Genomic DNA, 26,897 nt, shown 5'->3' with positions numbered 1-26,897 from the left:
TCATAACGAACCGGATAGACCACTGAGAGTGAATTACGCTTTTAACCCCTACGCCAATCATATTAGACTTGGTGAGCAAATGGGGAATTTGTAACCCATGTTTTATCACTCTGTTCTTAAACATCAGTCGTAAATTCGTAATGGGGAATTTGTTTTTTTTCTTCTTTTACAGCTTGCAAAAAAAATATTACAAAATAATCCCATAAAAGAATATAAATGTAACAAATCACATAGATTCAACTTGCCAAAGTTATAACCATTTCACTTTTCAGCCAATGAAGTAAAACCCCTTTCTTTCTTCCAACTCAAGTAAAGTTTGTAGCTTCTGTGGTTGCTCTTCTTCATTCTTTGGCATCTCTTCTGATTCTACCTTAACCTAACGATGAAGCTGGTCATTATCAACTAGATGTTGTCAGAGAACAATTGTAAATGTGCGACACATCAGTGCAATTGTCAAGCTCGGCCAAGCTCTATTTCAGCATTTGAGTAGCCCTTTTCTTTATCATCATCTTCCCCGTTCCAGTTCGTTGTTTTATAGTAAGTTGCGTATAGTATAAGTTGTACTATTCCTGATATTGATCCAAGACCATTTGGAATCTGTTTTCATGATAAAAAATCAATATGTTAGCGTCTTTTTATTCTAAAGGAATGATATCGATTGAGTTGAAGGTTACAGGGGTGAAAACTGAAGCTTACCAAAATATAGGGGTCGAATTTAAGACAAGCATAAATGACCCAAACGATTCCGTTCATTAAGCTGGCTAATGACAGGAAGAGCGGCATGTACCTCACGCTCTTTGTCTTTATCACAAGTTTCTGTTCCCACATTAATTAAACCCATTAAATGTTAGTTAACAAGACAACAAGAAATAAGAACTCTTGTATCCGTGATTTAGTCTAGACTCTTGTAGTCTTGTTCGTGAAACCGGTTACAAATTCTTTGAGATAAATTCAACTCTCATAAACCATGATTATCTTAGCTAAATTAACTTTCCATCATGTATGCTAGTTTTAGCAATATGTTGGTTTAAACCTTTTATATCATCTCATTATATAGTTTCAAAGATGATTTGAATCACTACCCCAAGTTAAATTAGTATCATAGAGAAACGAGAAAGTAGAATGGCATACCATGACGGTTAAAGGAGAAGCATACATGATAACATTGAAAACAATGCACAAGATCCCAATAAGCATAGATCTCTGTTTTGTTGTAGGCAAAAAGTACAATGTGCAGAAGATCACCACCGCCATGAATATCACCTCAATCATCATCGCTATTGTGATCTTTCTCTGTATACAAATCAAAACTTCATCTAATAGGTATATAAGACACCCTCCCAGATCTTTCTAGAGATCTTCATGGTTATTAAAAACGAACGCCTAATCGTGCATGCGCTCATGGGCGAGTGTTCACGTTTGAGGGATTAGAAACTTACGCGGATAGGCGAGGTAGCGAAGATGAAGAAGATGGTGACATAAACGAGTTCCATGAAAAGACCAGTTCCATTAATGGTAATGACGAGGAGACTGTCGGTGTGACACCCGTCACTTTCGAAATAGTAAAAATATTTTAATGTGACACCCGTCACTTTCGAAATAGTAAAAATACTTCGATAAATACAAATATCTGAAATATCCATATATAAATATTTGAAAGTCCACATCCACGCATGAATTCCATAATATAAAATAAAATCCGAAACATAAGGTGCGACATAAACCGAGAATCCAAAATACGAAATACCATAAACGATAAAAGTCCAAAGGCCTAGAGGCCCGATAACGATAAAAGCCATAAAACGATAGAAGCCCAAAAGCCCAATAGTAGTAAAAGCCCAAAAGCACCGGTCCGGTATAATCACTCCTGCTCGTCGGTCTCACCTGAAAGGGGGAAAGAAGGAGGGGTGAGCGACAGGGGAAACGCCCAGTGAGGTATGGGATGCTAAACCGCAAACCACTGACTCAGTTCATAGCACTACAACTATGTAGGCCTAGCTCTAGCATGAGACAATCACGGTGCCTATTACACCACACAGAACAATCACATATGTCTAGTGGACTAGACATGATACAACCAATGCGATAATAGCATATCACATTTCCTCATAAGGATATAAATATATATACTTTACAGGCGTCGCTAGCACAGTAGTCCACACTGCACCCCGCAAATCTCTAAGGCGTCGTAAGTACAAACGTCTCTGTACCCCCGCAAATCTCCACAAACATGGCAGCCAGTGCAAACGTCTCTGCACCCCGAAAAACTCCTCAAACATAGGCAGCCAGTGCAAACGTCTCTGCACCCCGCAAATCTCCAAAACATGGACTCGTATATATATACATATATATAACAATTCTTAACATCAATCATTTCAATCAACCGTTGAATCCTCTATTATCCTATTTCCGGTTTAACAATCAATAATAATAATAAACAAGCAAGACTCTCAAACACACTCAATTCACAGAGACAGATCATGTTTCGAAACTAAACTTTCCATAACGGTAGTACTAAACTAGCTCGGGATTTAACGGAGTAGCCCTCACCTTAGCAATGAAGAGAAGTGGTATATATGAACTTCAGCTGCTCAAATGGACTCCATATCTGAAATCAGATCGAAATTTCGAGTCAGAACGCCTTTCGAACGGTTTAAAATGAATATTTACGGAAAAGTCAACCTGCTTGTCAAAAATTAATTATTTAATTATTTAATTAATTAATCCGGTTTATCCTAACCGATTTCTAATTGATTTAAACCGACCGGTTTAGCCTAACCGAATTGAAATCAATTTAAACCGGTTAACCAACCGGTTAACCGAGTCAACCGAGTTGACTCACCGGGTCGACTCGGCCGAGTTGGCGAGTCGCCGGCGAGTCACCGGGTCGACTCGGCCGAGTTGGCGAGTCGCCGGCGAGTCACCGGTGTCGGTCACCGGCGGCGACGGCGGAGCTGCGGCGGTGGCTTACCGGTAAGTTGGCCGGCGGCGACGGCGGAGCTGCGGCGGAGAACGGTGGTCCGGCGGCGGCGCTGCGGCGGAGGACGGTGGTCCAGCGGCGGCGCGTGGAACTCACGCGCGAAGTCGACGAAACTTGCGGGGGCGCGTACGGCTTCGTCCGGACTCCGATTGAGGCGCGGTCGGCGGCTACAGCTTCGTCTCGTTGAGAGGAACACGATGATGGTCTTGGATGCACTAGATTCGCAACGGTTAGAGAGTTATCGGCGAATTACTAAACGGACGAAACTAAGCTTAACTGCATGGCGGTTTCCGGCGATTCTAAGCTGCAGCGAACGGTGGTGACGAGCTCAACGTGGTCTCGAGGCGCGGTGGCTCCGGTGGCAACTCAGGTAAGCTTTCTCCCTTCCTCTTCTCTCTCTCTCTCTCTCTCTCTCTCTCTCTCTCTCTCTCTCTCTCTCTCTCTCTCTCTCTCTTTAAAGAAGTTGGGGATGGTGGAGATGGTGGAGATGGTGGAGATAGTGGAGATGGTGGAGATAATAGAGATGGTGGGTCATTGCAATTCTCCCCCACTAACAAGGAATTCGATCCCGAATTCACATCACCAAGCTCTCCAATGACACCCCGAAACAGCTCTGGATAATCAATCCTCATTTGGGGCTCGGACTCCCAAGTCTCTTCCTGAATACCATCTCTCTCCCATCGAACTTTGACCAACATAGTCATCATACCATCATCTGCTCTCACTTGGCGATCCAGTAGCTCTACTGGATGACACGGCGCACGCAAATTCCTACCAAGGTCACTGGGCGGCTGCTGCAAAATGAGCTCTGGTTCTCTCACGACTTTCCTCAAAACCGAAACATGAAACACGTCATGGAAATCTGATAACTCTTCGGATAAATCCAATCGGTAAGCAATTGCTCCAATTCGCTCCAAAATGGGATATGGTCCCATATATCTCGGTTTAAGCTTCTTCAGCTTCCGAGTCTTAGATCCTCCCTGAAATGTCCTCATTTTCAGGTATACCAGGTCGCCAACCTGGAACTCCAAATCTTTACGCCGCTTATCTGCATAACTCTTCTGACGGTCATGGGCTTCCCTAAGCCGTATCTTAAGCATCTCAACCTGTTCAACTGTCTCTTGAACCATTGCAGGTTCTATCTCATGTCGCTCCCCCACTTCGGTCCAACAAAGCGGTGTGCGACAAGGCCTACCATAAAAGGCCTCATATGGCGCCATCTTAATGCTCGAGTGATAACTATTATTGTAGGCAAACTCCGCTAGGGGTAGGTACTTTGCCCAACTCCCTTCCCAATCCAAAACACAAGCTCTAAGCATATCCTCCAAAGTCTGAATCGTCCTCTCTGACTGACCGTCTGTCTGTGGATGATAAGCCGTACTCATATGCACTTTCGTCCCAAGCGCCTTCTGGAAGGCTTTCCAAAAGTCGGACGTAAACTTTGTATCTCGATCTGATACAATGCTGACAGGAACTCCATGCAATCTCACAATCTCGTTGATGTAAGTCTGTGCTAACTGATCAGCTCTGTCCGTCTTCTTAATAGCTAGAAAATGGGCTGACTTGGTAAGTCTATCCACGATTACCCAGATGGCATTCTTTCCTCCTAAGGTGGTTGGCAACCCCGTCACAAAATCCATAGTTACCATGTCTCATTTCCACTCTGTCAATGGCAGGTTCTGCAATAACCCGCTAGGTACCTGATGCTCGGCCTTGACCATCTGACACGTCTGACACTGCGATATAATGAAGCAACATCCCTCTTCATGCCAGGCCAATGGTAATATCGCTTCAGATCCCTATACATCTTGGTATTTCCTGGATGAATAGAGAAACTCGAGTGGTGTGCTTGCCGTAATATCTCCTTTCTTAACAACTCATCATTGGGCACACAAATCCTGTTTCGATACATGAACATCCCGTTGGTGGCTGTATGAAAACCAATACTCTCCATCTCGATCTGCTTACGCAAAGCTTCATCACTATCCTGAGCTTTGCGTATCCTCCATAGTAATTATGCCCGCTCTACAGCCTCAGCGCCAACTGACTCTCCCTCTACAGTAACTGCACATAATCTTAGACTAGCAAGTGTCCCAGTAAGCTCCTGGACCTCTTTGGTTCCCGATATATCGCTTCTGCGCCTACTCAAGGCATCCGCCACATGATTGGCTTTTCCCGGGTGATATGTGATCTCCAAATTGTAGTCTGCTAACAACTCCATCCATCTACGCTGCCTCAAATTCAAGTCCGTTTGCGTAAATATGTACTTCAGACTCTGGTGGTCCGTGAAAATCTTCACCTTCTCTCCATACAAGTATGACCTCCAGATCTTTAATGCAAATACAACTGCTGCCAATTCCAAATCATGAGTAGGATAATTGGCCTCGTGAGGCCTCAACTGTCGTGATGCATAGGCAATGACCTGACCTTCCTGCATTAGTACACATCCCAATCCGGTGCCTGACGCATCAGTGTAAACATCATATGGTATCCCTGGCCTCGGGAGTACTAAAACTGGCGCATGGGTCAGCTGTCGCTTCAACTCAGTGAAACTACCCGAACAATCCTCTGTCCAATCAAACTCGGTGTCTTTTCCTGTTAGCCGTGTCATTGGCTTTGCAATGCTAGCAAAATTTTTGACATACTTTCTATAGTATCCTGCCAAACCGAGAAAACTGTGGATCTCCGTCGCATTCTTAGGTGTCGGCCACTCTGAAATGGCGCTAATCTTCTCCTGATCTACGGCAACTCCTGTTTCTGAAACACGTGACCCAAAAATCCAATCTTCTTCTGCCAAAAGCTACACTTACTCAGCTTGGCAAATAACTGATGTTCCCGAAGCTTACCCAACACAATCTGCAAATGTTCAGCATGCTCTTCTCTACTCCGAGAATAAACCAAGATGTCATCTATGAAAACGATCACACACTTATTCAAGTGTTCACGAAATACATCATTCATAAGCTTCATGAACGCGGCTGGTGCGTTCGTCAACCCAAATGGCATCACGACAAACTCGTAATGTCCATAACGGGTACGGAATGCCGTCTTCCGCACATCTCCCTCAGCTATCGCAATCTGGTGGTATCCCGATGCCAAGTCAATCTTAGAGAACCATGAAGCTCCCTGCAACTGGTCCAACAACTCGTCGATACGCGGAAGCGGGTACTTATTCTTGATGGTCACTTTGTTCAAACCTCTATAATCTATACAAAGTCTGAAACTCCCATCTTTCTTCTTCACAAACAACACTGGTGCTCCCCACGGTGACGTACTCGGCCTGATAAACCCCTTATCAGATAGCTCCTCCAATTGTTTCTTTAACTCTGCCATCTCAGTTGGTGCGAGATGGTATGGAGCTCGTGAAATTGGTGCTGCTCCTGGCTCTACTTCTATTGTAAGAACGTCCGCTCTAGCTGGTGGTGGCCCTTTTAAAGGCTCAAAAACATCCTCGTACTTGGCGACCACTGGTATATCGTGCAGCTTCTGCTGACCGTCCTCCTTAACCATCGAAATGGTTGCCAAAAATCCCTCTGCTCCACTTTCCAATAATTCTTCTGCACGCAACATGGAGACGATAGGAATTTCCCGGTGTGTCTGAATTCCCTCGCAAATGATCTTTCCTTCTTCTCTAGGGATATTAACTCTTGCCTTCGGACAATCCAAGACTACTCGATGTCGCGACAGCCAATCCATCCCAAGTATAACATCGTAGGAGCTCATCTCCATCTCCGTCAAATCTCCGAGCAACTCGACTCCTCCAAGTAGAACTGGTACATCGTGATGAATGCCAACTGCACCCAACTTCTCCGTGCCGGCAGTCTGGATCTGCTTAGCCTTCGGTTCAAAGACTCCCCGAAAAGACCAAGACTGGGCTAAGCGTGGACTCACAAAACTATGAGAGGCTCCCGTGTCGAATAAGGTGTGAGCTGACTTTCCTCCAACCGAAACCGATCCTACACAAGATTTTGCTAACTACACATGGCATCCACAAACCAAATTACTCAAACACAACAAGTATGAAAAAGTCACATACTCGCTATCGGCTCAGCTCCCTGGGGATCTCCAACTGCAAAGACCCGTGGAGCGATGGCTGGACGCTTCGGTGGTGGTGGAAGCGCTGCAAGGCCTCTCCTCGGACAATCTCTGTAGATGTGACCCGGCTGGTTGCAGCCGTAACAGTTCCTCGCTGCCACTGCTGGTGCTACTGCGGCTGCTGGTGTTGCAACCTGAGTTCGTGGTGGCTTCCTACAGTTCTTCGCAAGATGCCCAAACTGATCGCAATTATAGCACTGGAAACATTCCCCAAAATGGTGGCGACGACAACGCCCACAACGGGGTGCTCCAGTCTGCTCCCAAGGCCTCTTCTGCGACCCCGAAGCCCCTCCTGCCTTAGGCTGAACTGCTTTGGAGAACTTCTGCTCCTCACCCATACATTTCTCCTGCACAGCCGCCTTCTCTACCAGATCCTCCAAACTGGTGTAGGTAACCACACTGCACCTACCACGAAGCTCTACTCGCATCCCATCTAAGAACCTCCTGATCAGATCCTCCTCATCTATGTTGTTACCCACAAATCTGCGGAGTTGGTTAAACTCCCGCTCATACTCCCTGACAGACTTTGCACCCTGCCTCAAATGCTCGAAATCATTCTTCTTCTCATGCAAAGCTTCCCTCGGAAAATACTTCTTGTTGAACGCATAAAGAAAATCATCATATGTCAGCTCGCCACGGTGCATCAATCTCACTCCATCCCACCAGATTGATGCATCTCCGCGCAAATACAACTCAGTGATGTTTAGCTTGAGCCTTGGTGGGCACGAGATCATCTTCAAACACTTATCCAAACTGTGCTTCCAATCGTGAGCAACTGTAGGTTCCGTCATTCCAGTGAAATGCTCCAAACTCACATACTTCATCTGTCCCAACACCCTGATAAATGTCTCATCAACCTCGGGCACCTGAACTGGGAAAGCAGGTGGCGGCGGTGGAACCTGAAAAACTCCTGGAACCGGCTGAACAGGAACCTGAGGGTACTGCTGGACTGGAGCCGGCTGATGTGGAACCTGATGATAATGCTGAACCTGAACTGGTGGAGCCTGCTGCATGCGAATCTGCGGACCCTGCTGCACTGCAGCCATCTGTCTGGCAATCTCCTGAGTAGCTACTCGGGCAGCCTCCTGGGCAGCTTGCTGGACTGCCTCCTGTGCAGCCTGCCTAGCGGCATCCTGAACCATCTGTCTCAAAGCATCCTGATCAATAGGTGGAGCCGCCTGCTGCTGAACTGCGGGCTGGACATGCTCATCCTCAACCTCTCTAGCAACTCTGGCAGTCTGAGTACGAACAACTCTCTTCCTGGGCGCCATCTGAAAGAAAAGCAAAAAAGTTAACTTATGCCGATCTGTGGATACCAACATTTAAGAAGGAGTGATACCGAACGGAAAAGTGCTATTTATTTTTATTTTCAAAATTCCCAAATCCCTGAAAATATTTTGAAATCGTTTAAAACCGTCAAAACCGAATAAAACCAGGTCTCCAAAAATCGCCATCCTGGGTCGGAGCCGAGACGGAACCCGCTCTGATACCAAAATGTGACACCCGCACTTTCGAAATAGTAAAAATACTTTAATGTGACACCCGTCACTTTCGAAATAGTAAAAATACTTCGATAAATACAAATATCTGAAATATCCATATATAAATATTTGAAAGTCCACATCCACGCATGAATTCCATAATATAAAATAAAATCCGAACATAAGGTGCGACATAAACCGAGAATCCAAAATACCATAAACGATAAAAGTCCAAAGGCCTAGAGGCCCGATAACGATAAAAGCCATAAAACGATAGAAGCCCAAAAGCCCAATAGTAGTAAAAGCCCAAAAGCACTGGTCCGGTATAATCACTCCTGCTCGTCGGTCTCACCTGAAAGGGGGAAAGAAGGAGGGGTGAGCGACAGGGGAATCGTGAAACGCCCCGACCAATTTTTTTCGTAACATCAGTACGAGTCTGACTCGACTTCCTCGATCAGACTTGGGCCGTTTTCATTTTTTTCTTACTTAGTATTATTTCAGAGTGTTAGTTCTTTTTCAGACAGTCAAGTAAAGCATAATACGATTTGAATAGATAGTCCGAGGTTCGAGTTAACAAGTCAGTTCGCTATAAGCTATTACATGTTAAACTCGTCCTATATCTACCCAAACCCACCATCCTTCCTTCCTGCCTTCGTCTCGCGTTCAGACTGTGTCTTTACCCTTTCGGGTCTGGTCCTGATCTGCATCCAAATAAGGAGGCATAAGCAACAATATGCTTAGTGAGAGCGGTCATTCCGTCTCACTCAGCCAAGTAAAGCAATCGAGTCAATCAGTCAATAAACGGACATGCTTATCATCAGTCAGTTACTTAGCCGACCCAATCATTCCAAGCCAAGGCGCTATCTGATCCAGTCAAGCCCTAGCAGGCCAATACGGCTCTAGGCGCATGATCTGGTCCAGATGCGTCGATGGAAGGAATCAACTGTTCGGACTAAGCCAGATCTTAGCAGATAATTCGAATTAGACAAGCAATCAGTACATAGAACATTCCGGTCAGTCAGACTACGATTCAGTACGATAGGCTATGGTCACGCACTCACTTTTGTCTTAGAGTCTGTATGTTCTGTTTGATTCGGTCTCTTCTGACACCTCTTGAGCGGTTTACGTCGGATCTTTAAACTTCCAGACAGTCGGATTTACCCAACAGACGATCGTTCTTGACTCGGATCTGTTCGATCCAGCCAAATATCGAAAGTTCTCTCTTAATCAGACCTTTCTCTCTGTGTGTTTTCTCTCTGGTTCTTTCTTCTAGTTTTCGTACAGAATGTCGAAATAAGACGAAGGAGACGATTAAAAAGGCAGTTGGGCGGTTTAGGCCCGAGAAACTGCGGTTCTTAAACCGTCACCGACACTCCGTGTATTCCACGCGCAGATTCCACGCGCGGCTCTTAAACCGTTACCGACACCCCGCGCTATAAGCCGTTCCAGCGCGAGTTTTTCCACTATTCGGACTTTAACTGTTCCCGCCAGTTTCACTTAGGCAAAAATCGAGCTAGAGCCGACTGATCCAGTCAACAACTCTAACCGGCTTGTCCGAATCAGACTGATTCTACTGAATCAGCTCATCTCAGCTTAGCCGACAGTCTTAACCGCCTTGCCTGATTTCAGACGATCGCTGTCTAGCCGACCAGTTCAACCGTCTTGTCCGAATCCAACAACACTTGTCCGGATCCGACCATCGCTGCCCGAAAATTCCGCTTTGCCTGGATTTTCATCGAGTTGTCCGAACATCCTGAGTTTCAACAAACCGAACGGCTGGTCCAATAACCCGAGCGTAAGACCGACTGATGGAGCTTTGTCCGGCTCAAAAACAGATCCGTTCCTAGCTTTAATCGGGTTCATGGTTCCGCTCTAGTCTCTACTAATCAGGCGCCGATCCAAGTTCTCCCATCCACCCACGGAAAGTCCTTCGAACTCTGATCAGCTCTTTCTAGCATCATCCAATCCATTCAGAACGTTCTGACAGTTCGACCAGTCAGTCCTCAGATCATCCTAACATCGATCTTTGGAACACGGTCGCTACAAATTGCCCAGTGAGGTATGGGATGCTAAACCGCAAACCACTGACTCAGTTCATAGCACTACTACTATGTAGGCCTAGCTCTAGCATGAGACAATCACGGTGCCTATTACACCACACAGAACAATCACATATGTCTAGTGGACTAGACATGATACAACCAATGCGATAATAGCATATCACATTTCCTCATAAGGATATAAATATATATACTTTACAGGCGTCACTAGCACAGTAGTCCACACTGCACCCCGCAAATCTCTAAGGCGTCGTAAGTACAAACGTCTCTGTACCCCCGCAAATCTCCACAAACATGGCAGCCAGTGCAAACGTCTCTGCACCCCGCAAAACTCCTCAAACATAGGCAGCCAGTGCAAACGTCTCTGCACCCCGCAAATCTCCAAAACATGGACTCGTATATATATACATATATATAACAATTCTTAACATCAATCATTTCAATCAACCGTTGAATCCTCTATTATCCTATTTCCGGTTTAACAATCAATAATAATAATAAACAAACAAGACTCTCAAACACACTCAATTCACAGAGACAGATCATGTTTCGAAACTAAACTTTCCATAACGGTAGTACTAAACTAGCTCGAGATTTAACGGAGTAGTCCTCACCTTAGCAATGAAGAGAAGTGGTATATATGAACTTCAGCTGCTCAAATGGACTCCATATCTGAAATCAGATCGAAATTTCGAGTCAGAACGCCTTTCGAACGGTTTAAAACGGATATTTACGGAAAAGTCAACCTGCTGGACAAAAATTAATTATTTAATTAATTAATTAATTAATTAATCCGGTTTATCCTAACCGATTTCTAATTGATTTAAGCCGACCGGTTTAGCCTAACCGAATTGAAATCAATTTAAACCGGCTAACCAACCGGTTAACCGAGTCAACCGAGTTGACTCACCGGGTCGACTCGGCCGAGTTGGCGAGTCGCCGGCGAGTCACCGGTGTCGGTCACCGGTGTCGGTCACCGGCGGAGCTGCGGCGGTGGCTTACCGGTAAGTTGGCCGGCGGCGACGGCGGAGCTGCGGCGGAGAACGGTGGTCCGGCGGCGGCGCTGCGGCGGAGGACGGTGGTCCGGCGGCGGCGCGTGGAACTCATGCGCGAAGTCGACGAAACTTGCGGGGGCGCGTACGGCTTCGTCCGGACTCCGATTGAGGCGCGGTCGGCGGCTACGGATTCGTCGCGTCGAGAGGAACACGATGATGGTCTTGAACGCACTAGATTCGCAACGGTTAGAGAGTTATCGGCGAATTACTAAACGGACGAAACTAAGCTTAACTGCATGGCGGTTTCCGGCGATTCTAAGCTGCAGCGAACGGTGGTGACGAGCTCAACGTGGTCTCGAGGCGCGGTGGCTCCGGTGGCAACTCAGGTAAGCTTTCTCCCTTCCTCTTCTCTCTCTCTCTCTCTCTCTCTCTCTCTCTCTCTCTTTAAAGAAGTTGGGGATGGTGGAGATGGTGGAGATGGTGGAGATAGTGGAGATGGTGGAGATAATAGAGATGGTGGGTCATTGCAATTCTCCCCCACTAACAAGGAATTCGACCCCGAATTCACATCACCAAGCTCTCCAATGACACCCCGAAACAGCTCTGGATAATCAATCCTCATTTGGGGCTCGGACTCCCAAGTCTCTTCCTGAATACCATCTCTCTCCCATCGAACTTTGACCAACATAGTCATCATACCATCATCTGCTCTCACTTGGCGATCCAGTAGCTCTACTGGATGACACGGCGCACGCAAATTCCTACCAAGGTCACTGGGCGGCTGCTGCAAAATGAGCTCTGGTTCTCTCACGACTTTCCTCAAAACTGAAACATGAAACACGTCATGGAAATCTGATAACTCTTCGGATAAATCCAATCGGTAAGCAATTGCTCCAATTCGCTCCAAAATGGGATATGGTCCCATATATCTCGGTTTAAGCTTCTTCAGCTTCCGAGTCTTAGATCCTCCCTGAGTTTTTCGGGGCCCTATTCAAAATATAGATGAACTTATCGTAGTTTTGATAATAAAAAACAGCATCGAAAAAATTATAGAACAAAAAGAAAAAAAGAACAGTCTAAACATAATTAATCTTCAAAATACAGTACAATAGTTCTAAAAACACACAACAACAGTTCTACCGATTTTGAAAAATAACTCTTCTTGCAGTTTTTTCAGCAAAATCATTCATCAAACTTTCATAATTGAGATTTTGAATTAAAGCTTTCTCAATCGATAACATAGCCAATCCGTTTAACCTTTCCTGTGACATAGTAGATCGTAGATAAGACTTTATCAACTTCAACTTAGAAAAACTTCTTTCAGCTGAAGCAACTGAAACAGGAATGGTGAGCATTATCCTGTAAGCAATCCATATACTCGGATAGCTATCCTTCATTCTCTTCAAATAATCCAGCACTTCTACATTCTTCTTGAAAGTCTTTGGCAAAACTTCTCTGAAAATTTTGATTTCCATGAACAAATCATTCCCATCAATATCAGAATCTGCTCCATGCTTAAGAAAAGCTTCAAGGTTAGAACATTTACTCTTCAAAATATCATCGCTTGTTGAGTTGAGCTTTCGTAGACTGAACAAAAACCCAAAAATATTTTCATACTCTTTAAATTGTTCTAACCTTGTTTGGAAAGAAACAATAGCTTGGTCCATCATTTTGAAAAAATAATTGATTCTGAAATCATCCTCCACACTTAGAACCTGACAAACATCATCACCTTTGTCTCGCTCTTCATCAAAATGAGTTTTCCTTTTAATAAGGCGCTTGTTCCTCTTGTTAAACATGGGTTCAATATCCATAGCAATGGCAATTTTTGAAGCTTCAGCTTTTGCTTCTTGAAATCCCATTTCTCTATACTTTTGGAAAAAAGAAACTAACCCCTTTAGCTGAGCAATGGCATCATCGATATCAATATCTTCAGACTGTAGCGTCTTGCTCACAGTATTAACAGCAAACAGAACATCATACCATATAACCAGACCAAACAAGAACTCAAACCCTCCAATTCCATGTGTTTCACTTATCGCAAGACATTCAGCATCACTCCGTGCTCCTGGATCCTCACTGTTTTCTGCAAAGTAAAGTAAGACATCTCTGATTTCTGGAGCTTTAAAACGTATAGCCTTAACGCTTTCGAGGTGACTTTCCCATCGCGTATCTGATAGCGGTTTAAGCGTGAAACCTGCCACCATTTTTCTGTACATCTCCCACCTAGTCGTAGAAGGGTGGAAAAAGTTATATAAACGCTGGATAATCCCAAAGAAAGACATCGCTTTATCAGAAGATTTAGCAATATCACAAATAGCCAAGTTCAGATTATGACAACCACATGGTGTATAAAATGCTCTCGGATTGATATCCAACAACCTCTTCTGCACTCCTTTGTTTTTTCCTTTCATGTTGGATCCATTGTCATAACCTTGTCCCCTGGCATCATTAATATCCAGCTTCAAACCAACCAGTGTATCACATAATAGCTCAAAAAGCCCTTTTCCTGATTTATCTTCAACTTCGAGAAAGGTAAGAAAAAATTCTTCAATCTGAACTGGACTCACTGATATATCCACACATCGAATAATGAGAGACATTTGCTCTTTGTGGCTGATATCTGGAGTACAATCAAGAATAACCGAGAAGAATTTTGCCTCTTTAATCTTCTTAATGATTATTAACTTGATTTCAGAACTCAACATTCCAATCAACTCATTCTGAATTTTGTAGCTGAGATAATGGTATCGGGTTTCTCCTTTGGTGATTTGCCTGATGTGCTCCCTCATTACAGGATCAAATTTACCAATCATCTCAATATTCCCCAGAAAATTTCCATTGTTCTCTTGGCCAATTTTGTCATTAGATCCCCGAAATGCTATATTACTCTTAGCCAAATACTCCACCACTGAAAATAATCTCAGTAAAAGCTCCCTCCAATGATTCTTCTCTTTTTCGATTTCCTCTTGGACACACTTATCAATTGTCTGATTCTTTTGCAGCCTCATCTCTAGTTCCATCCACTGGCTCATACACATAATGTGATCATGACTGGTTTCATGTTGGCTCAGCCTTATTCCAGTATTATTCCAATCCAGAAATCCAATGCCTGCTAGTTGAGTAGTTTCCTTGTAACGGGTGAACAACTTGCAACAAAAACAATAGATCTTGTCGAATGTTGTTGAATAAACTAACCAACGCCGGTGCTGCATATCTCCATTCTTCATGATCCTTTTGTAATTTCTATGTGAAAAGTGTCTACCACTTTCATTTTTGGGGAAAATATAATCTTCAGATGGTGGTGGGAGAGGACCTTTCTCAACCAAATAATCTCTTAACTTCTGGTCAATTTTTCTCCAATTTCCAGGATCCATAAGATCAAAGGCTGAATCATCTTCTTTAAAATGCTCGTCCGCTGCATTTGAGTTGACATCTTCATCATCTATCTCAGCTCTATCCCTATTCTCTTCTTGATCATGGTTTCCATATCCAGTTCTAACCCCATCAACCTCATCATCTGGTTCAGATCCATCAACCTCACCAGTTTCACTACTATCCTCACTAGTTCCATCAACCTCATGGTCCTCATCAGTTCCAAGCAATGCTGGTTTCTTTAAATACTTTAACAGAGAACCTGACTGAGACTTCACTAGTTCTTCTACTCTTCTTTTTTTTGCTCTTTTTTTAGCTCCAGAAAGGTATATTCTTGATGCACTCATTTTTTTCTGCAGGATGAAGATATAAAATTTAAAGATTGTAATTCAGTTTTGACATTATAAAATTTGACTATTAAAAACTTTCAAACCAAAACGAGTAAATCAATTGAATTAGAGATGAATAAACAATATAAGATTTGTTAAACGAAAATAAAATTTGATTTTACCTAAGAATCAAAAGACAAAATCTCTGGTTTTCTTATGAACTTGCTTTTACAGAGAAGGGAAGAAGCTGAAAAGACGGTCTCGTAGCTCGTAAGTTTCCTTTGCTGAGTTAAAATATGATGCTTTTTACTTATTTAAATTTATTATAATATTTACAATTCTTTAAATAAAAAAAATAGAGATATCTTCAGACTTACGTACTAATAATGTTCGTGACATGTATTTTATTCTGTCACTAGAAACCAAAATTTTACTTTTTAATTTGACTTTGCACCTAAGATTCATATATTAACATTATATACAAAGGAAAAAATTGGAAGTGGGGGCCCCATGAGGTGGGGGCCCCATACGGATGTTTCGCGAGATTGCGTACAAGCCCGGCCCTGAGTGTGGGCGTCCGTCATTTTGGTATGTATCTAGTAGAATTCTTGTTATCTACAGATGTTCACAAAGATCTAAATAATTTTTTTTAGAGGACGAACAAAAAAAACTACTTAAGATTAATTCGATTCTTCTTTCGACAATAATTTGATCTTCTTTATATATATTTTCTTTAGTATCTTGTTTTTTGTTTGATGAAAGTGAAACAGCTCTGGGTTCAGTTTCTTTTTGTTTTTTAGTAGTATTTGGTTTATTTTGGTGTTTGTTTTACCAACAAAATAAAAAAGTTACGAGTTTAATAACGAACGAGTCTGTGAGTCAGTAGAATCTGGGTAGTGTAACACATGCGTGAGACGTGGTTAAGGTAAGAACCATGAAGTTGTCGACTCCGCTCGTACCCCACCCCATGCATGAGAAACATCCGGCTCCTCATTCGCATTCACACACCTTCTTTCTCTTTTCTCAAACGTAGCGCCATATCATAAACACAAGGCATTTTCGCATTTTAGAAATTTGTTCAAAAATTTGATCCAAAAAAAATGAAAAAAAAAAAGAAATTTGTTCAAAAAAAAAAAAACACAAGGCATTTCTGTTGATTGAACATATAATATTCAGACTATTTACTACTCGAAAATCCCATTATTGTTTGGTTATCTTCCTTTTACTGTAAATTTGGTCCACAAAACTGACATACTAGTAGACTCTCGTAGCATCAACAACGCAGGTTACAAAAGGGGTTTTCAACTCTTGGGCCCCACAGAAAACACAAAAGCCGGTAATAAAAGGCTTGAGATAAGGATAGTTTGTTGTTGGTTTTTTCACTGTCCGCGGATCCCACCGACACGTGATGGTCCACGATTGGTGCATTTAAAATTTTTTTTTTTAATTAGAAAAAAATAAAAATAAAAATAAAAAACCACAATGTGGTTTCAGGGATAATGCTGGCCTTAGAGCATCCGCATCGGTCACATTTCTTCGTAGGTCTCTCTTAAGTTAATTAATAAAACAAAGGTAAAAGTAGGTAAGAGAATGAAAAGTAAGAGGAGAGATAGAGAGTCGAATGTTCGCAGAGAAACGTAAAAGAAAAGCGGAGGTACTCAACTGAAAGGTGTTCATTTATAATGAGTCCGTTTTAGGAATGAGTCTCGAATAGTTTTTAATTTTTGAAGTAGGTCACTCCAAGATTTTATTGGAAAATTGCATGCCTAGTGGAGAGATAAATAATCGATGACATTTTTATCCTTTTGACCCATAAACTTTAAGTTTTTAACCCATATAACTTTAGTTTTTTATTCTATAAACAACTCAAAAACTTCTTCCCGTGACCTTACCTCAATACTGGTCCTCTGCTCGTTCCATGCCTTCTTCCCGTGAAATCAGACGCTTGATACCTCTTTCCCGTGAAATCAAAGCTCAAATCCACCATGGGATTTGAAATCTGTGATGGAATATGTCTTGTTATTTCCCATATAATTTTAGTTTTTGTGAAATCTGTCTTGTACTTCCCAAACTCAAATCCACCACGAGATCTCACTTTACCGTCGAAGTATTATTCTTCCCAACCTCGTCTTGTTAAATGTTGTGAATTAACTGAAGAACGACATTAATATGAATTCAATTTTACCTATTACCTTATATAGCTCTGAATTTGGGTTTTTCCTAATTAAATTGAAACAAATTGACATGATCCGTCGTGAAAGCTCCGGAATCCGGCGAAGAGAAAGCTCGTGAGCTCCAATGGCCATTCTTGGCTTTTTTGCAAGTCTTGTCCTTCATCCTTTGTAAATATTTGTTTTTGCCCTAAACCTTTACAATGTGCAGAAACGTCCCCTTGATTCAGCCCCAAACATTTTTAATCTTACAATTTATCCCAATCGAATATTATGAATTTGATTTGATTTCATAAATTTTATTAGAATGTGCAGAACTCATGATAAACTTATAAATTTTATAATTTTTTTCATAAATGTATTATGAATAATGAATTTTATAAATCCTTATTGCAATTTAAGTTCCTTGAATGTTGATTTATAATTTTTTTTTGAACATCTTGGATGTTGATATATTATTTAAGAATGATTATCTTAAACATTATTTTACAGTTTTATTATATATAAATTTTATAAATTTACATAAAAGGAATGATTTATTGTTATTGTTTAAAGAAATCTAAAATGTTTCTTTAAGTTACATTTTATATTTTTATATTATTAATTTACAAAGTATATTGTTGGTATTTTCTATTAATAAAAATGAATATCACTTTATACATATTATTTATATATCTTATATTGTATATAAGACGCCTAACCCTAAACCCTAAACCATGATCCTGAAAAAAACTCGAAACCTTTAGCCCTAACTCATATATTTAAGACCCTAAACTCAAAACCTAATGTAATTCAAAGTAAATCAAAGTAAATCCTAAACACTAAAACCCAAAACCGTAAACTTTAAATCAAAAGAATAATTAAAAAATATGAGAAAAAAAATAAAACAATAATAGCTACGACTCTTTACATAATGCATATGACTCTTATCGATTTATCGTAAGATATTATGTCTACGATCAATATACACCTTGTGATACGATATTTTTCAGAGTTAGTATTAATTTATTATACTGTCACACTCTTATTGTTATTAAGTATACACATTGGAAACCAAAACCACACTATTAATGTTATTCAGTCACCTTTATTGTTTTATTACTCTCCAAAACCCTAAATTAAACATTTTATATCCAGACCCCTAAACAATAGACTCTATATTCTAAAATCAAAGTGATACTTTGAGGCTATCACATAACTCCAATGTAGTTTGAATTTTATATGCGCCTAGGATTATTTAGTTTGAATTTTATTTAGGAATATTTCCTTACTTATTTATTATATTAAAGTAAAGGAAAAGCTAATGGTATGGTATTGTAATTACCTAAGAAAATGAAAGACAAAATCCTAGTAAAGATTCAGTTTTAATAGTATATATTAATATAAATTTCCTTTCAACTGAAATAGAAATAATGCTCGGATTGGTGACCACTAGATGAATGAAAAAATTAAACAAAATAAACATTTATACCGAGGTTTTTGTTTTTTGAGAAAGGTTTTGTTGTTTGAGAGCTGAGAAGCCGATGTTTTTTCTTTAATATTAAACATTTATGCTTTAATCATATAGTATGTGCAATCACATTATTTTACTCTTATGCCAAAAATTTTGTTTTTTATAAGGATTGTGAATATCATTAATTAACCAAAAGTGTACACCTAGAAGAAGTGTACACCTAGAAATGTATACCAGAAGCGTACACCTAGAAGCATACACCGAAAAAGTACACCTAAAAGCGTACACCGGAAGCATATACCTAGAAGCGTACATCGTACACCGGAAGCGTACACCAGAAGTGTACACTAGTGCATATCAGAGCGTACATTGGTGTACATAGGAGGGCGACAACGTCGCTGTCCTCAGCTCTCATCGCCGTGCCTCATATCGAAGGCTCAACAACAACAATGGCCAAATTTCTCATAATTGCATATTTGGTCTTTATTTGTTTTGCTTCTTTTCGTTTTGGCCCCAGAGTCTTATAACTTTCATATTTCTTTAGATTTTTGATTCAAGCTCTTAAATGTGTCATCTAACCCATATGAATGAACATATATATACAATAATGATATTTAAATGCATCCAAAATGATTAAAATGAAATAAAATCCTAGTAAGGATTCAGCTTTAATAGTATATATGAATACAAATTTCCTTTCAATTGAAATATAAAAATTCTTATAGAAATCTTAAGTTTTAAAATAAAATATACAATGTGTCTAAATAGATAACATTCATTATTTTGCTTTATGTTATTTAAAATTAAACCAATACAAAAAACCCATATAAACTGTATCAAGAAAATTAGTTAATTTGCTATATTTTATTGATATCTAAACTATATGAGAAAAATTAAACAGAATTACGTAAGTAGGGTTTAGTGTTTCATTTAAGCTTAAATAAAATTAGATTAAATTAATTGAGATAAATCAAACAAAATTAAAGTTACGGACTTCACTTGATTATACGCTACAGTGTACACACTCATATGTACATTTGCGGAGTACATTTGCGGTGTACATTTCTTGGTGTACACTTCTCAGTGTACATTCTCCGGTGTACGTTATTGTGTACATGTTCTGGTGTAGGTTCATTATCTGATAATAATTATGTTGACACCAGGTTCAGTGTTTGACGTTTGAGTAGTTGCACACCAAAGTATACGCATCGAGCGTACACCCACATATGTAATGAATCATCGAGTTTACACTCTAGTATATACAAAGAGTGTATACTACGATCGAGCGTACACCATATGCATCGAGTTTACACCGTAGTATAAGCAGTACACAGTAATATACGCATCAAACATACACTGTAATATACACATCGAACATACACCTTATACCTAAATGATATACCCTTAACTATGTATACCCCGCTGCACGCTACACTACGGTGTACACCCTAATGTACATACAACTAGCTGTACAATAAAATATATTTTATTGTACACTATAGAATTTGCTAGTTAAAAATTACATAAAATAAACATTTTATCAGTTAACTTTATAAAAAAAAGATTATATTTTTTCATCTAAGTTTTGAGTTTATGATTTAAGGTTCCGTTATCAGGTTTCGGGTTTAATGTTTCCATTATCAAGGTTGAAGGTTTATATTTAACTATTTCTAGTTAAGACTTGCATATTTGACTTAACGTTTGGTGTAGTGTTTTGACTATATTTCATTTAGGGTTATACTTAATGTTTAGGGTTTAATGGTTCTGTTATGCAAGGTTTGGGATTTATAATTAGCTATTTTCGATTAAGATTTTATTTAAAGCTTTTAGTTAAGACTTGCATATATTACTTAATGTTGAGTTAAAACTTACCAATTTTACTTAGTGTTTGGTGTAAGCTTTTTTGTTGAAAATTGCATATTTCATTCAAATATCAACAATATACTCTATAAATTAATAACGTTAAGATAACATTTTTTATAGTTAGATATTGGAAATAATTTTTTTATATTTTTATAAATAACAAAAAATATTTTGTTTATGTGTAAATGTTATAATATCATAGTTTAACACCTTATTAATATTCATCGGTTATATTGTTTATATGAAAATACAAAAACTATTTTGTTTATGTAATTTTTATAATATAATATCAATTATATTGTTTATATGAACATACAATACAAAATGTCAACAAATTCTGAAATGGTCAAACTTGGTTAAATAAATAAAAAATAAATGATATTAGTTATGTATTTGTATCGCATTTACATAGATATTTGTATGTAACAGGTAGGCCTACGACTTCGGTTTTCCGAAACCGAACCGAACCGAACCGTCGGTTTTCGGTTAACCAAAGTTTTTAAAAACAATTCCGAAATAAACCGAATGAAATTTCGGTTCGGTTCGGTTCAGTTATCGGTTTATTTCGGTTTTCAATTTTATTTTCAAAAATAACCGAAGTTTTAAATTTTCGGTTATTTTGGTATAATTTTTCCAAAATATTCGGATATTTTCGGTTAAATTCGGTTATTTTTGAGTTATTTGGTTATTTTCGGTTCGGGTTTTCGGTTATTTTCGGGTATTTTGGGTTATTTTCGGTTTTTAAAATTTTTGTTTTTTTTTTGAAAATCAAAAACCGAACTGAACCGAAAACCGAATCAATTTTCAAAACCATACCGAATTGAACCGAACCGAAAACCGAAAAAACTGGTTCGGTCCGGTTCGGCCCATTCGGTTCGGACAAAAATCCCAGGCCTAGTAACAGGGGTTGGTTGCACAATTAAAAATTTGGAGCTAACTTGAAAAGCAATTTTGCAAAATAAGAAATTTGAGGGACACATTAAAAATGATAAAAGTGAAGGGACCTAGACATAAATAATGAGAGACTCGACACAGATCTGAGTTTGGAGTCGACGATGGCGTGGGTTCACGGTTATGCGGCGGAGAGAAGCTTGCGTCTCAGAGGCACTGATCAGGAGAGGCGACGACTTGATGAACACCATGGGACGAGCTGTTGACGAGGCTCACCGGAGGTTGTGGAGGAGATCTGAGAGCTCGAAAAAGAGTTAAGAGTCTTCGAGAGATGGAAGAAATGCAGCGGAGAGAAGAATTGTCTGACAACTTGATAGAGAAGGAGGCGTGACAACTTGATGACCACCGTGGGACGAGCTCCCCGACTGCATCCGCAACGGAGGAGGAACTGAGGCGACGACATAGCACAGCGGCTACAGCCTTTGGTTCAAGCTCGCACACTACGAAGAGATGAATTGAGACAAGGGCACAACGAGTCTGAGCTTGTGAGATGAAGAGGAGTGAAGAGGGTGAGCAGAGAGTGACATACCATCTTTGGATCGTGGGATACTAATAGCATCCCCATTAGTGAACCCCTCTTGGGGTTCATAGAAATTTTTAAATATATTTCTGGTGGGGTCATGAATAGTGATGAACCTGTATTTATTTTGCTCTTCCATTGGTGAACCTGAAGATGAGGTTCTTAAGAATTATAAAAAATATTTTTAATATTTTTTAAAATTTTTTATTCAACACAATGAAAATTCATGAACATACAAATATTATTCATCTAGATTACCAAACTTTTGCCATATATTTTCAGCTAAATCAGCTTTCAAACGATCATGTATCTGTTGATCCCGAATTTGATTGCGAATGGGAAGCATATTACTGATATAGGATGGGGTGTCCGTAGAGTACGAGAAATCAACCTGGGAACTTCTGCTTGAGTCTCCTGCTACGAAGTCAGATGTATCAAACAGAGTGTATCCGTCTCGTTCGTTCTCTACTATCATATTGTGCAGTATGACACAAGTTCTCATAATCCTAACTATCTTTTCCTTGTCCCATAGTCGAGCTGGGTTTTTAACTATTGCAAACCTCGATTGCAATACTCCAAAAGCACGTTCGACATCTTTTCTGACGGATTCTTGACGTTCAGCAAATAGCTTTGCTTTAGGACCTTGAGAAAGTGGGATGGATTGGATAAATGTTGACCATTTCGGATAGATTCCGTCGGTAAGGTAGTACGGGATACGATAATTGTGGCCGTTGACCTTGAATTTAACTTTAGGAGCTCGACCTTGTAAAATATCATCAAAAACTGGTGACCGATCAAGAACATTAATATCGTTGAGAGTACCTGGTAATCCAAAACATGCGTGCCATATCCAAAGATCATGTGATGCCACAGCCTCTAAGACAATTGTCGGCTTTGCTGAACCACGTGTGTACTGCCCTCTCCAAGCCGTTGGGCAGTTTTTCCACTCCCAATGCATACAGTCGATGCTGCCTATCATCTCTGGAAACCCGCGTACCTCTCCAAAATCGAGTAATCGTTGAAGATCTTCCGGTGTAGGTCTTCTTAGATACTCATCTCCAAACAATTGTATTATCCCATTAGTGAAATTTTCCAAACATAAAAGTGCAGTACTTTCACCAAGTCAGAGATATTCGTCATACGCATCTCCCGATTGACCATATGCCAGCATACGTATAGCTGCTGTACACTTTTGAAGTGCAGATAGCCCGTACCTTCCGTGAGCATTTCTTCTTTGCTCAAAGTATGGAACTTCATTACTTAAGCGATCGACAATGCGAAGGAACAATGGCTTGTTCATTCAAAAACTCCGCCTAAACATATCTGGTGGATATGTAGGATGTTCACTGAAATAGTCGTTCCATAGTTGATTGTGTCCTTGTTCCCGATCTCTTTCGATATAAGCTCGTCTCTTCGGCTTGTTGGCTTGAATATCAACAATTGAGTCGATGAAATTATCAACTTGTTGGTCGAACATTTCTTCAAAAGCTTCATTTAACATTTCATCTACTTCATCACTTGATGAGGCAGACATTGTTTTTTTTATTTTTTGTAAATTTGGTTAAGTGTTTTGGAAAGAAAGGTAGAGGTAGAACATCAGATTATAGAAGAAGTAGAGAGACAAATAAAGAGATACATATAAAGAGAGGCATAAAAAGAGAGAAGATGTTGCATAATTGGGAAATAAAGAGACACATAGTTTATATATAGAGAGTGCATTACACCCGTGAGTGCATTAGAGAAACAAGTAGAGTAGATCAGATAAACCAAGACAATACATACACCCGTGAGTGCATTAGACAGTACATTACATCCGTGAATGAAAAAAATAAGTGTAGAAAGAACAAAATTCTACACTTTCCCGTGAAACAAACCAGTAGATTCCCGTGTCCTGCAAATACAAAACGTAGCCAGTAGAGAAGTACAACCCGTGACCTGCAAAACAAAACAGAACAAGGAAGTAAATTAAATATGCTTGCTTCAAAAACAAGTTTTCAATTAACCCTAACGGTTCTTAACAAACAAATCTATCTATCAAGCAAACATTGTCTCTAACGAGTTAAACAGACCAGATCAAAGCATTTCAGATATCAGTTTGTTCTTCAGAGACACTTCGGTATCAGATAGATCATTTTCATTTTTGGCAAGGAGACGATCAAGGAGTTTCTGTTTGGATATGTTCTGTTTCACAACAAGCATGCTCTGTATTTGATCAAAAGCTGCTTCACTCCCGTGCTTCTTTCGTTTGGCTGCTTTGCAAGCCTTAACACCAGGAGGCCTAACCTCTTCCAAGTCAGGCACCACCTCCGCAGCTTCCTTCCTTTTCTCCTTTCCACCATCTCTGGACACAGAGTTTGATCTCCATTTCTGATCAAACCTAAGTTCCCTCCAGGCATGTTCAAGGCTGAACTTGACCTGGTAGTCATTTAAGAAGATGTCAAGGGCTGCCTTCATGACATCATTCTCGTTTTGGCCACTAGCTTGCTCCTTCAAAGCGGCCTCATAGCTTCCCACAAACTTGCACACCTGCTCGTTCACTCTTCCCCACCTCTGCTTACATTGACTTGCCTCTCTAGGAGCAAAGCCACTTAGCTGAGGGCTTGAGTTGAAATACTCCTCTATTCTCTTCCAAAACGCCCCTGCCTTCTGCTCATTACTGACTATGGGATCCTTGTTGGTGTTCAACCAAGCACTGATGAGCACCAAGTCTTCTTTTGGTGTCCACTTTCTCCTTTCCACTGGTTTAGGATCTTCAGAGCTCTGGCTACTAAACCTAAGAACCTCAGAAGACTCTAAGTCTATTGTTTTACTGCTCTGGGAAGCTAACAGGTTAACGAACCCGGGAGAGTTTAGGGAAAAATGATTCATTTTGTGTTTTCAGATTTGTTTTTCTTTGTTCTTTTAAGTTGGTCTGCGTTTTCTTTAGTGGATTTCCTATGTTTATAAACTAGTTTTAGCTTCGATAGTAGAGAACAATTAAAGTAACTCTAACTACCAAACATTCATTATAGTTAATGAAAGAATTAATGAATCTACTTCATCACAACAAATCATCACAGCAACCAACCAACACAGATAGCATTCATTACACATCAAATCAGTGTACTTCTAGTTCAGTTTAAGTTCTACTTCAAACCGGATAATTTTTAAAAGAAAAACTAGTTCTAGTTCATCACAGCAAATCATCACAACAACCAACCAACACAGATAGCATTCATTACACATTAGAGGACAAACTCGAACATTCATCACATCATAAATTATGATCTAGTTCAGTGTACTTCTATTTCAGTTTAAGTTCTAGTTCAGTCTAAGTTCTAGTTCAATTTAAGTTCTAGTTCAGTTTAACTTTTAGTTCTAGTTCAGATAACAATCACTCAAACAGTTATTGAGATTGAATCTGACCTTTGGTTTTCATTCGAAGCACACCTTCTCCAGGTCAGCAACCTTGACAGTGAGGATTTGAACATGTTCCTGGACATGGAAACATCAATTAAACTGTGTTAGTGACATAATAATTGGCTACGTTAAAGGACACAAATATTAGCTACGTTAAAGGACACAAATACTAACCTCCGGTGTCTCAATCTGTTTATTGAGATTCGCCACCAACTTGATCACTTGCTCAGCTTCCTCCACCCGCGTAGTAAGCCTTTCGATCTCCTCCTGGACACCAAACACCCAAGGATGACGATAATGCAACCCATCATCCTTGTTTACAACATAATAAACACAATTCATAATTGCGTTTGTGCAACATAATTAATAGAGATTAACAGAAATCAGAATTTCGTTTACCTCGTAGTTTTTACAGGTGAAGAAACGCTTCCCAGGAAGGGTGTCGTAGTCCTCCTTCCCTCGAACCTCGTCAATGATCGTCGAACCACACGGACACCTTCTCGGAATCCCGTATTCTGAATCACAAACGTATCCTACCATCTTGTAGTACTCCTTTTGCCTCTTCATCTCTCTTCTCTCTTCTGCGGGATCCATCTGAACCAAAATTCAAAATTATTAGAACATACAATGACGAAACAATATTATGAAATGAACTCTATATAGAACCCTCAAGACGATTTACAACCCTAAACCGAAACCCCCAGATCGATTTAGAACCCTAGCTCGAAACCCCCAAATCGATTAAGAACCCTAACTCGAAACTCCCAAACCGATTTCGAATCCCCGATAAAGGAACCCTTAATCGAACCCGCAAGACAATTTAAAACCATAAATCGAAACCCCCTTTTCGATTTAGAACCCTAACTCCAAACCCCCAAATCGATTTCGATTTCCCGAGATCGCTTTCGAGCCCAGAATCGACCCTATTAAACCGTCAATGTACTCGATACTCACCTGAGCTCGTGGAGGAGACAGTCCGTCGGCGATTTGATGGAGAAAAGCTCTGGCGTCAGCGTCGCATGAAAATCGCCTCGGAGAGAAAAAAACCCTAGACAGAAGAGAAAATGAAAGATCTATCGCGCAACCCGTGTTTCGCCTTTGTCAACCCGAAAACAACCTTCCAATGAAGTGTTGACATGTGGCTTGAACCCATCTCATACGGGTTCACTCAGACGAACCGGTTCACCAAAATTATGGCTTTTTCTAATTTTTAAAATTATTACGG

At 40.3% G+C, this 26,897-nt stretch overlaps 3 protein-coding genes across 3 annotated transcripts; all 3 read right to left on the bottom strand.

The window, feature by feature from the left end:
• Positions 1 to 138: 138 nt before the first annotated feature.
• On the bottom strand, positions 139 to 1,799 carry LOC106424878 (bidirectional sugar transporter SWEET5-like). The gene is made up of 4 exons (XM_013865622.3): positions 1,440 to 1,799; positions 1,132 to 1,293; positions 697 to 816; positions 139 to 597 (listed from the first exon to the last, which is right to left on the bottom strand). Exons 1-4 carry the CDS (start codon positions 1,797 to 1,799, stop codon positions 454 to 456), a joined length of 786 nt encoding a protein of 261 aa, XP_013721076.2. The 3' UTR covers positions 139 to 453.
• A 10,930-nt stretch (positions 1,800 to 12,729) lies between these two features.
• On the bottom strand, positions 12,730 to 20,164 carry LOC106424860 (zinc finger MYM-type protein 1-like). Its single transcript, XM_048750729.1, has one exon. It carries the CDS (start codon positions 15,331 to 15,333, stop codon positions 12,748 to 12,750), a length of 2,586 nt encoding a protein of 861 aa, XP_048606686.1. The 5' UTR covers positions 15,334 to 20,164; the 3' UTR covers positions 12,730 to 12,747.
• Positions 20,165 to 24,346: 4,182 nt separating this feature from the next.
• LOC125583080 (glutathione S-transferase T3-like) lies at positions 24,347 to 25,986 on the bottom strand. The gene is made up of 2 exons (XM_048749633.1): positions 25,847 to 25,986; positions 24,347 to 25,747 (listed from the first exon to the last, which is right to left on the bottom strand). The coding sequence occupies exon 2, from the start codon at positions 25,139 to 25,141 to the stop codon at positions 24,347 to 24,349; it is 795 nt and encodes a 264-aa protein (XP_048605590.1). The 5' UTR covers positions 25,142 to 25,747; positions 25,847 to 25,986.
• Positions 25,987 to 26,897: the final 911 nt, after the last annotated feature.

Source organism: Brassica napus, chromosome C3 (genome assembly GCF_020379485.1).
Source record: "Brassica napus cultivar Da-Ae chromosome C3, Da-Ae, whole genome shotgun sequence".
NCBI lineage: Eukaryota > Viridiplantae > Streptophyta > Magnoliopsida > Brassicales > Brassicaceae > Brassica > Brassica napus.
This window is presented reverse-complemented; position numbering and strand designations above follow the sequence as displayed.